At 35.0% G+C, this 12,187-nt stretch overlaps 1 protein-coding gene across 1 annotated transcript; it reads right to left on the minus strand.

Annotated features, from left to right (window-relative positions):
• Positions 1-5,839: 5,839 nt before the first annotated feature.
• LOC149900399 (epithelial serine protease-like) lies at positions 5,840-8,814 on the minus strand. Its single transcript, XM_090112286.1, has 5 exons — positions 8,576-8,814; positions 8,010-8,277; positions 7,396-7,485; positions 6,330-6,529; positions 5,840-6,060 (listed from the first exon to the last, which is right to left on the minus strand). The coding sequence occupies exons 1-5, from the start codon at positions 8,771-8,773 to the stop codon at positions 5,956-5,958; spliced, it is 861 nt and encodes a 286-aa protein (XP_089968412.1). The 5' UTR covers positions 8,774-8,814; the 3' UTR covers positions 5,840-5,955.
• Between the last annotated feature and the right edge of the window lie 3,373 nt (positions 8,815-12,187).

Genomic DNA, 12,187 nt, shown 5'->3' on the forward strand with positions numbered 1-12,187 from the left:
CTAGTTCTAATATTTTATTATTCAAGGCACTTCAAGGCATTCGCCGAAGGCCTCTCGTATGTATGTTAATAACGTACGCGGTGGGCCAGTTTTGGCCATAAACAGCTCTCCGACGCCAAACGAACCTCTTATCGATGCGCTAAAACTTTATATTGACGGCGACGTCGTTATATCCCACTCGATGTTCCATTACTTGTACGTTTTACCAACGGCGTCGATTTAGCGCCTATCTGTCAATTTTGTAGTCTTGTCGCTGGAAAATACTTCATACATCATTACGAAGTGGATCGATTGGATCGCTACCTAGCGCGGCAGAGGATAGAGTCGAATTCACGTTGCACGTGCTAAATTATCGAGTGAGTTAGGCGGCTGCACAGTGCACGTATGCGTCTCCCGCGGTGATGCTATCGGCCGTCAAACTCAGCCCGATATGATACGCGATTAGTCGAACCTAGCTGACACATGACGGTTGACAAAAATTATAATTGCATCGACAAAAAATACACTGATTGTATCAATTTTAAAATTTCATGCTCTATCAGATTGTTCTAATATTAAAATGACGTCTAAAATAAGAATGATGCAACATGAAATGCTTATCAATTTACACAGTACGGTGACCTCATAAACTAATAAAAATAGAAGTGCTATATTTGCCTGATAATAAATGTATCAACGATCATAAATTTTCATGTCCTTGAGTGTAATTTTACCTCAAACTATATTTTTAGTAGGGAATTCCTATTATTATCTATACATATAATAAAATCGTAGGAAAGTCAAAACTGTACATTGAATATTTTTTTAAAAGAATACATAATCCATGATCTATAATCGACATAGAAGCCAAAAACATAGTTTTTAGAATTTTTGTCTGTTTGTCTGTTTGTCTGTTTGTCTGTTTGTCTGTATGTTTGTCCAGGCTAATCTCGAAAAGTACTGCATAGATTGACTTCAAATTTTGCATGAATATTACTAACAGGTCGGGTGAGGCTTTTTTAAACATATTATCATGCTATCACCTCCGGGGGAGGAGCTGTGAACCTTTTTTTTTCTTACGTATTCCGTGTATTACGACAGCGTACAATCTAAAGATTCATGTTTAAATGTTGGTTTCGGGTAAGCCATGCTATTATCTAGCTTTACACAATAAAAACGATGTCATTTACGTAATTTGGGCAGAGAATCAGTTTAATGAATTTATTAGTATACAAATTTGAAACAGCGCCATCTATGAGATTTCGTAAAAATCAAATCAATTTACATGTTAACACTACTGAATACAATGTTAAAAATTAAAAATTTAAATATAATTATGTTATTTATTTATTCTTCCCTTCCCTATAAGGTGCGCTTATAATTCGTGTGAATATACTACATTTTTAAAAGTGAGGGTAGATGTTTATTATTTTAAGTCAAACTAGACACCATTAAAATTAATCTAATATTGATTGTGTTCATTGGTTACATTTTTAAAAATCTTCGTGTTTTAAAAATTGGATAACGAGGCGGGACTCGAACCAGCATTCTTTAGTGGTCGAATTTTTTCTATTCTTTATAAATTTATTGTTTATGAATTTATATTTATAAACAATAATACAAAAAGGTTAGTTCGTTGATAATTATTATTCCTTCATCATTTACATGTTGTAAGTAAAAATATACTTTGACTGTTAATACTTTTGTTCAGTATTTACCTGTATGATTATTGCTTGGTAATTAATATATTTTCATGTCGTATACCTAATTAAAAACATAAGTTTGATGTAAAACTAGCTGGATTTATTTTTACACACTTACAGTCTTATATTTTGTGTTAATGTTAAAATAGTATTAATAGTGTAAATCATAATATTTTTTCACAATTAAAAATATTTCGTTTTTTTTGATGGTGTTGGCATCGAATTAAACCGCGCTGTCGTTTCGTTCACAAAAAGTGAAGTTATGAGGACCGAATATGTAGCCGCTTCTTAACTTACGGAAACGAGAGTAACCTGCGTTGTCTGTTAGTTATTGTATAGTCGAATTTAACGTTACATGGAAATTGGAATCTAATTATATGTATACTTATATACTTATATTAAATCTGTAGAGGTCAATTCTGTACATGAAATATATTTCCTAAATAACTATCACGAGGTGATTAGGGATCGACACTGACGCCAAAAATTTTTGTCCGTCTGTCTGTCTGTATAACCGTTATAGAAACAAAAACTACTCGACGGATTTAAACGAAACTTGGTACAATTATTTTTCATATTCGTGAGCAGAGCAGTAACTCTGTTCTCCATATTATATAAAAAATATCTCCCGACATCATAAATGTCTATCTTTTATGGTTGAGCTTAGGAGTTCAAAGCTTTCTGATTATATTTGTCTACTAGCTGTGCCCGCGACTTCGTCCGCGTGGAATAGTGACTATGGGACCTATGACCATGGGCTCAGGGTGGGGCAACAATAATTGTTTTTATTTTCATGCTTCCACTCCCACGTTCACTCCCAGGCCCACGCCAACGCCCACGCCCACTCCCCTTCACAATTGGTACCTACCAGATCAAAGCCAGGGTAAGCGCCCCACCCAGCCCCACCGTGGCTACGCCCATGCTGAATTACTACTTAACATACAATTATTGAGTAAATACGTACTACCATAAAATGTAATTAAAAGAATTGTTACTTATTAAAATTTCTTACTAAACTGAGCTAAAAAACTTACGTACCAACTTATTAAAGAAAATCAAAAAATTAAATGCCTAACCTATACCAAATAGTTACTACATAATATTGTAATTAAAAATTATGATTAGTATACAATATGGAAAATCAAAAAAGAAATGCCTAACTAATTCTACGTCAAATTTCTTTTAAATTATGTCATATTATTTTTTAGGAACCAGGGGGGGAGAGTAGCAAATTCTATTTCCTTCCTTTCTTAAATGGATGTTTTTAATAATGTATGGTGTAGCCACTGATCAGCTTAATCGATACTCAATTTTTATCAAATCCAGGAACAAATCCAAATTAGATGTTTCCTGTCTCACGCACGTAACTAAAGGCTGAAGAGAGAGAGAGGGAGCACGTAACTAAACCGTTTAGACGAAGAAAAGTGTATAGAAAAAGGAATAAATAATTTCATAAACTTCCCGACGATCTTTAAAAATAAATTATTATATCATTTTCATTCCCACTTTTACCCCTATGTAGGTATAATAAGTGGATGAACCGATTTTGATACAATTTATCTAAGAACCAGCGTCGGAAAATATGCTGCCTAACAAAAAAAAAGCCGCATCTAATTCGGTTTACCCGTTAGCCAGCTACGGTGCCATAGACAGATACACACACACACACAGAAATACATAGCAGTCAAACACATAACACCCATCTTTTTGCGTCGGGGGTTAAAAATATAATAAATTAAAGGACATTTTATGTGGAAAATTTACCTATTAGAAGTAACCATAATGTTAATTTGACCCCGCCCCCCCCTACTACCTCAGCTTACCCCCAAACCCTTGGGGAATTTTGATATGATCACCTGGACATGTAAAGGAATAACTGTAGCGTACATATAACAGATAAATTACGTTTTATCGTACACTGTACAGTGTACAATAGAATGCCTTAGCAAATGTTCGCCGTGATTACTTATAAATTGTCATAACTTTTTTATTTATGAACCGATTGATATGAAATAAACACTAAATGTTAAATGAAAATTACCACAATACATTAGTGAAAACCGCATCTAAATCGGATAAGCCGTTTCTGAGATTAGCGTGCACAAACATACAGACAAACAGACAAAAAAAATTTTAACTACAGTTTTGGGTTCAAGATCGATTTAATAATAACACCTGCTAATTTTTTTCTACATATTTTCATTGTACAGACATCGCTTTTCCACAATTTTATTATATGTATTGATGATGATGATGATTGATGATTATAACACTCTCAGTCCGTTTTAACTTAATTTTTATTCACTCGCATCAGTGCCACCTAAAAAATCTTTATATCGAAATTCGAGCAAAGCTAAGAAAATGAGAAATAAGAGTTCTCAAGGATCGTTAGAGGTAAGAGGCTTACTATTGACCGAAAACAACATGTGTTATGCCGAGAACCTGAAACCGCTTCACAACGAGAATTGCCTGTGAGACCGAAACCTTCACTGAGAGGGTATAACGTCTCACAGCTGATCGCAAATGGCATATTTTATCTCGATAATCTGAAACTTTTACTCAATATGAAGACCGTTTGACAAATAATAGGGTGCACCATAATATTATTCGATCTCTTGAAGATGAACATGAGCATAAGCAATGACTAGAGTAGGGACGCGAATATTACCATTATTTGAGACAAGATTATTTGAGACAAGTACGATTAATAAGTTTGTTTAATGAAAGATTAAGAATTGAAACTATTTGGTCTCTTGAAACGGACGAATAGCGAGAGGCCCGTCTTACTGTAGACAGATTTCGACAGTCTTAATGACTTAGAGGTAAACATAGAAGATCAATCTACGAGTTCGGTGGTGTGGTCCGACAAATATAAAAGTGGGTTTGCTTATAAGGAACCTCACAATTGATTACAGATCATCTTCTGTATAGGCGATATTAACGTAGTATGTTCTTTTTGTAATGCTTTAAAGAAGAGTAAGGAGTCGGCTTTCGTTTGAAGATATACCAGAACCTTTGAAATCACTACTTTTAGAGGAACATGTGCAATCTAAACAGTTCTTAGACAATATTCGCTCTTATAGTAGTGCGTTTTAAATGATCCTTTGGTGCTCAACAATTATCAGAGGATCCTTTCATGCTTACTTTTAAGATACAAGGTCAAGTTTATCATTTGATAGGATCCCTTTTGCCTGAAGGCCAACCTAAGTTTCTTCAAATATATTTTGTATTCGACTACAACGAATAGTCGAATACAAGAAATCAATATTTCTCGAATTTAAAATATTACAATTTTTCCTACAGTAGGGTGACGAATGTATTTTCGCATAGTAACGGAGGGGAACTCACGGGGGGTCGAGTGACGCGGGCCACGTACCACAAACATGCTTAGTTTGTTGTACCGAGCGCGAAAGAAAGTCATCGTGTTTTTAGTAAAATTACTATGTAAACTATAACGTAATTTAATACTGAGGTACATATTATATAATGATGCGCTCAAACTGTTAATCTACATTTAATTTAGATTATTATTTGAATTACTAAGTAATGTAGAATTTAAATCAAATTCACTCATGTTTTCCTCAGATTTTCGATGTCCTCCGATTTTAAGATTTTCTTATCAGAGTATTCAATTTTAATGTAGTTAATTTTTATAAGAGACAATTAAGAACATTCAAAAATAAAGCGTCACGTATTTTTTTTAAACGACGAATGACGAAAAACGACGTAATCGCGGACGAAGTCGCGGGCAACAGCTAGTATTTATTACATGTCAGAATGTGAATTGCTATATAGGTATAACAGAAACGTCATAGACGCCGCGTTTCATGCAGTCGGTACATCGGATACTCGTATAATAGGAAGTATGAGGGCAACATGAGTTGTCACTCGGCATGTGTGAAAGCATTCCTTTGGAGTGCGCACCGCGTGTGGACGGGGGAACTGACGCTAATGCAGACTGGGACAATTTGTGTCACTGTGTGTCTTGTGTGTTAGAGCATGTCTTATCAATAGCCGCTCTTTGCTTTACGTTTAAGATACGTTTAGAAAAGTATTCCGTATCTCTAAAACCTACAATAATAGATATATGGTTTCGGCACTAACGTGCTAAGTGGTAAACAAGAGGCTCTTAAAAAGGTCGAAATAAAGAGACGTAATGATTTGTAACTATTTATTTTAAGGAAACTTGTAAATAAGGTAGAGTTAAGCTAAAGTTGAGTGAGGAAAGTATAGATGGACTATAACTAGTGATTGATTTCAGGCACATTGGGAATCACAAGCGGTTCTGTATCCAGGAGTAGAAAGCGGTGACTCTGGAGAAGCCGGACGGGAGCTTCAGCTCGCAGCCGCGCACCGACCCAAATGACGTTATGCCGATCTGAAAATTTGTATATTCTTATTTTACTTCATTGCCTTTTTTTAAATTAATAAATGATATTCTATTAGCTTACGATATTTTCTTGAAAATATTAACTATTGCTACATTGTGTAACCGTTTAATACATTATTATCAAAGCTAGCAGTAATAACACATTATAGCGACTATGCTTGGGTTAACCTTAATACTGCCTTGAAATTACACCAACTTTGAGTAACAGCTCATCCATTTAGCTGTCCCCCCTGACAACTGTTCCATTAAAGTCATACCAGAGTAGCATTTCCCTTGCTGCCAATAACGAGCGGTCCACCAGAATCTCCAGCACAGGTGCCAAGCCCTTCAGTCCCACTGGTGCAGAGTGTGGTGGACAGCACGAAACGCGGCGCGAAGGTCCGCAGGCACTCCGCGTTGCTGATCACCTGCAGCGACACGTGGCCCAGGTAGCTGCTGCGGGTTATGTACTGCTGCGCTAAAAGTAGAGGTGGTTGATAAAGATTCCTGCTCTTCAACACAAAGTTAAGCTCGTGGAGTAAGCTCTTGAACATACTCCACGAGGACGTAGACATTTTGGTTAAGGATAAATAAATGTGTAGGTAGCTTGCAATAAAAATGAACCTTTGCTTTATAACCACTGGAAATTGAACCCAGGACCCATGTTTGACTCTCACTATTACAATACACTAATACACGTTTAATGTAAAAAGGAAAACATTTGTTAATGTTTTATAATATGACAGGAATATCCTGCTTAATACAGGGACAAGCATATACATAAATTCAAGTTTTATTAGGTCGTATTTATTAACATAATATTGGTCGCTCTTTTACAAAATAATTGTAAAACGTAAATATTTGATTGGTACATTGCAATGCGATAAACTTATATCATTAAAGTTCTTCGCGATTTAACATTCGATAGGTAAAGAGATTTATATTCATTAGGTCTGGTAATTTATAGAGTCGTGAAAATATCTTTACTAATAATTAATGATAATGACTGCATTTGAAAAAAATATGTTTCATGTATGTAAAAGCAAACTTTCAAACACATTATTACGCTCGTGTAATAAAGAAAATAAACATTCAACACGCCGCGTTGTCGTAAATGAAAAGATAAATATTGTGCACATGTGTTTATCTTTACCCGATCATATTATAAAGATAATAAATCTATGACTCTATACACGTTTCGACGTATGCATATCAATTATTGTTGAAGCTATGTACTATATAATGTTAATATTCATTCTTTAAAATGTTTAATTTAAAATCTTTGCTAGCATTAAAATATTCTCTAAGGGTTCGTGGCTAGTAATTGCAAATAGTTGGACTCACAGTCGCTTGTCTTCCCGAAGCCAGCCGCCCGCGCCCACGTGCCCATGTAATCTTGATCGCCGGTCGCCAGCGCTATTGGCTGAATGTTGCCTGGTAAAGGTTCACTTTGGTAAATAAAATTGAGTTCAACTCATAGTGAAAGGAAATAATTATAGAACAAAAATTACTGTAACAAACTCAAGGTTACAAACTCGTATGAAAGTAGATAATATACATCCGATACGGAAATTAAGCCGCAGGATAAATTAATCCATCAGGCCCCGGAATCACAGACACAATAGAAAATCTATTGTGTCGCGGCAGGCCGTTCGGGGCTCAATGGGTTAATCAATATTTCATATATGTAACTACATACAGAACACCAACGATAAACTATGCAAATATATCACAGTTTTACAAACGTTAAACAAATAGCAATTTACTAAACAATACAAACTGCGTGATTGTAGATTGTTTCACAAAATGCATGTTCAGAAGCACCAGTTAATTCTAACCTTCAATAATTTACTCGTGTTTGACAATTCAATAGCGCGAGTTTCATTTAATTGGCTAATCGAATATTTTATTAGCATAAAACAATGATTACGAACTTGTTATTAATGCAATCCACTTACTGGTAAATTGAACTCTATTAATGGTGATCAGCGCGATGTCATAGCTAAGACTGCTGGGCACGTAGTTGGCGTGGACTTCCACGCTGGTGGTGGTGAGGCGGGTGCCGCCGGAGTACAGGCGCGTGGAGGCCAGCACCACGGTGAGCTGCTGCGCCTGGTGCTGCTCCGTGCGCCAGCAGTGCGCCGCCGTCACCAGCTTGCTGTGCGACAGGAGGGAGGAGCCGCATACTGATGTGGCGCCGTTTGTCAACTTTATTAGCAGTCCTGCCTATAAACATGTACAACCTCACTATATGAAAATATACTATAAACGGCTTAAAGTTTATTTTATTTTTCATTAGATTACATTTAGATTTATTTTATGAATGATCATGAATTTCAATCGTGTTTTTAGTCAATGTCTAAAACTAGTAGAGTAGTATAAATTTTAATACTGGTATGTAAGTACATATTTGTAACTGCAGGAGAGGTAGGTCTGGTTGGTTTATATTCTCTCGTATTATACTATGAGATGAGCGGAAGAATTTTCAGGACAGTTAAGGACTTCAAAATTATGTTATACTTACGAAATAAGGGTAGTCTCCAAGATTAACCGGTACAGCTCCTATCAGCCTAAAGCCAGGAGTGCTGAATCTCTCTCTATTCCTTATCCTCTGGGCTTCAGGAATGCCGTACAGGCCGTGGTAGTCGGTGCTTATTAGCTCTGCACCAAACACCGTTACGAATATCAGAAGAAAGACAAGTATCACAGTTATAAGTTTCATTATTACGTCTTAGCAGTCTCTTGATGTCTGTATTTATTTTATCTTAGAGGAACAATTATAATATCATTCCGGGACTCTACAAATCTATTCAGTTGCGTTCGCATAAATCTGATTCAGATAATTCTCACTAAGATCTCAATAAGCAGTCATTGATCGATGTCAGATTCAAAATAAAATTAGTGTATTTATAGTACCGATGGTAATAATTCTGTTATCATTATGTTCTTGTTATCATGAAAAGCAATCTATAATAATTTATTATAACGGAAGTCATATTGCTGCACTGATTTGAAATCGTAGCGCAATATAATAAAACTGAATAAACGTAATAACAAATGTGTGTAGTCCCCAAATCCCGACAATCCCAGATAAGATTCCTCGACGAGATCTTTGTTTAACTTATTTACGAGCGTATTTTATTAGTTTTCCGTCAATAAATATCACATCTTCTTAATATATATATAAATCTCGTGTCACAATGTTTGTCCTCAATGGACTCCTAAACCACTTAACCGATTATAATAAAATTCGCACACCATGTGCAGTTCGATCCAACTCGAGAGATAGGATAGTTTAATTGTTTTCTTACTTATTTAGAAGTTTAGGTGAAAATTATTTTCTAATATTATTATTCTCAAATTAACAAACCGCCGCGCAGTCATATAAACGCGATTTATTTCAATCAAAACTATGATTCGATTATAATAATCTTCAAACAGAAGTTCATGCTTAATTCATATTTTTAATTGGTTAAAAATTCCTTGAACTTTAAACCGAATAGGGAACTAAATCTCAAACACAATTAACGCAATAATTAATAATGGATGTTTTACGAGCATCGCCCGGTGTCGAACCTGGTCTAACCGCGTCATTTACAATAATGGTTACCACAGAGTTGTTCAATGATTTAAGTTATTTAAATTTTGTAGATTTTCACACGCCATTCGATATTTCGCTTCTCGGCTCGATCATAATTTGATAATTTCGGTCGTCGAATCGATGTAGCGGTCCACGAGATGTCGTGAGAAATCTTTGATTTTATGATAACGTTTTAATGTTACCGCGATTCCATAATATAACCAACTAGCGGTCCGCCCGGGCTTCGCCCGTGGTACATATTTCGCAATAACAGGAAGCCTATGTTCTTTCTCAGGGTCTAAAGATTATCTGTGCCAAATTTCATCAAAATCGGTCCAGTAGTTTATGCGTGAAAACCATACTTAGTAACTTCTATTTGTATAGTTTATGAATGAGTGTAAGCGATTTTAATAACGTTTATCTTACTGCAATTAAGTAGGTACGCCGTACGCAACATGCGTATTGGAAAAACAAACAACAAATAGTTCCATTTCGTCACTCACAGAATTCATAACAATGCAAAGTAAAGAAGTCGCTTTATCCATAAATAGACAATAATAACGTTTCTACGAATGGAGAGAGCATTATCTTCTTGTTCACTTTAATAAAATCTCTATTTATTTGAAAGTCTTTTAATAATGCAACAGGCTATTTGTTATCATATTATAGATACTTACAGAGCTAAGTATGTATGGAGAATTTTTATTATTTCTGACTACATCACGTAAGTATATTAAACTAGTTTCTTATAAACCACTTAACTTTTATTGTAAATTTGATATATCAAGCCTGTTAGATGTATCATCCTAATATTATAATTTAAAAACATGTGAAAGTTTGTGTCTTGTGAAGATAGATGAATGAAGTGTAGGATTTTTGTAACTCTATCACTCAAAAATTATTGAACATATTTTTCTATACTATACGTGTTTCTTACGTACCAGAATAACAGATACGCTACAGAAATAGGCTTTTGGCCGTAATTTAATCTACGAGTGAAACCGTCCCTCAGCTCGTCTTTTATAATGAACCAAAAACATGTTATACCTTGCTCGTAATAGTTGCATGTAGATAAAATGTCATACCAATTTATTTTCAAAATAAACATCATGTAGTAGGTAATAACTAGCATTACAAACAGCATTCAGTCGCAGTGATCAAAGCGCAGCCCCTTGCCCCGGTCGCGGTGGGACGGAAACCGCACGACTCCAGGAATTCCACGTCACTGCCTCTATTGATCTGCTGACGGCAAGGAACTTTGATATGTTATCATCCTGTGGCGTGTTAATTAAGTTTAGTTTACAGTACTGTTAATAGGCAAGGTTAAGTTCATGGAACCTTGATATTTATCCGATATGTTTAATCATTAATTTTAAAAATTTCAGCTTTGAACTGAGTGACAATTGAAAAAGGCAATTTAAGGATGCAAGGATTAGGATTTATTTTCAATACAACACCACATTTAATAAAAACTGTTTTGAATGATGATGAAATCGTAAAATTATTGTCGAACATAAAAAATACAAAAACCAAAACTATAAGGTAACTGCGATTTATTAATGTTTCAATTGTTCAAGACCACCTGTTGAGTATTTTACCTTTCTATTGTGCGGCCTATTTTGTGTCGTTATTGTTATAATGAAATGGTTAATAGTTCTCTATAAAATACACGATAACATATTTTTCTGCTCAAATTAGCGTGGGTCACGAAATAAAAGTAATTATGACGAAACGAACTCATTGGAATTGCTTTTAATAAAATTTACGGCGCTGCTAATGAAGTGATTTAGATATCAGCTCGGTTCGCGATAAACGAAAGTAAAATTTGAATTTTAAAGCAGTTATTATCATTAATATTTAATATGTAAGGCATCGGACGGGGACAGATAGCCCGCTTTTCAGTTTTATTGGCTAAATGATTGATGGTAATTAGCTTTCATATCTATAACTGCTATAATATTTATAATCAGTAACCTAATTAGAATTGTTGTTAATACGATAATAAATTGAGGTTTTTACATAATGAAATCATCAAGATATTCATGTCATGAGAAATTTGAGGACCCTTCTAGTTCCTATAACAAAGTTTCATTCTGGGTGTTTAAAGATTTTGAATAACTTATTTATAGTGAACACCACTCGACGCCGTAAGTCGCTTCAGGTCAAGCTCAGCTCGAGTGCTATTGGGAGCTGTAACAAATTTAGCAGAGGTGTTAAGATTAGACGCTGTTCCTTTTAAGCACTAAAAATAACTTCTTATTGTAATAAAAATATAAAAAAATAAATATTTTGGTATTTACTTTGTTAGTTTTAAAAGTTTTCTTTCTAATACTCAACTGGGTCAAGACATCTATCCAATCATACTACAATACCCTTACCTAGTCTTATACATATAAGACAAAGGACACGTGCAGGGCTGCGTGTCCTGTCCTTACATGGGCCATATAGAATCGACAACCATATTGATTACATATTGAATACATTGCACATTGCTGGATTAGTATAGAAAACAAAAGCTACTCACCATTTACAGCAGCAATGTAGTGTTTATTACTT

This window comes from Colias eurytheme, chromosome 18, assembly GCF_061535395.1.
Source record: "Colias eurytheme isolate Ceu_HAF_F1 chromosome 18, ilColEury1 Martin Lab GWU primary, whole genome shotgun sequence".
Classification (NCBI taxonomy): Eukaryota; Metazoa; Arthropoda; class Insecta; order Lepidoptera; family Pieridae; genus Colias; species Colias eurytheme.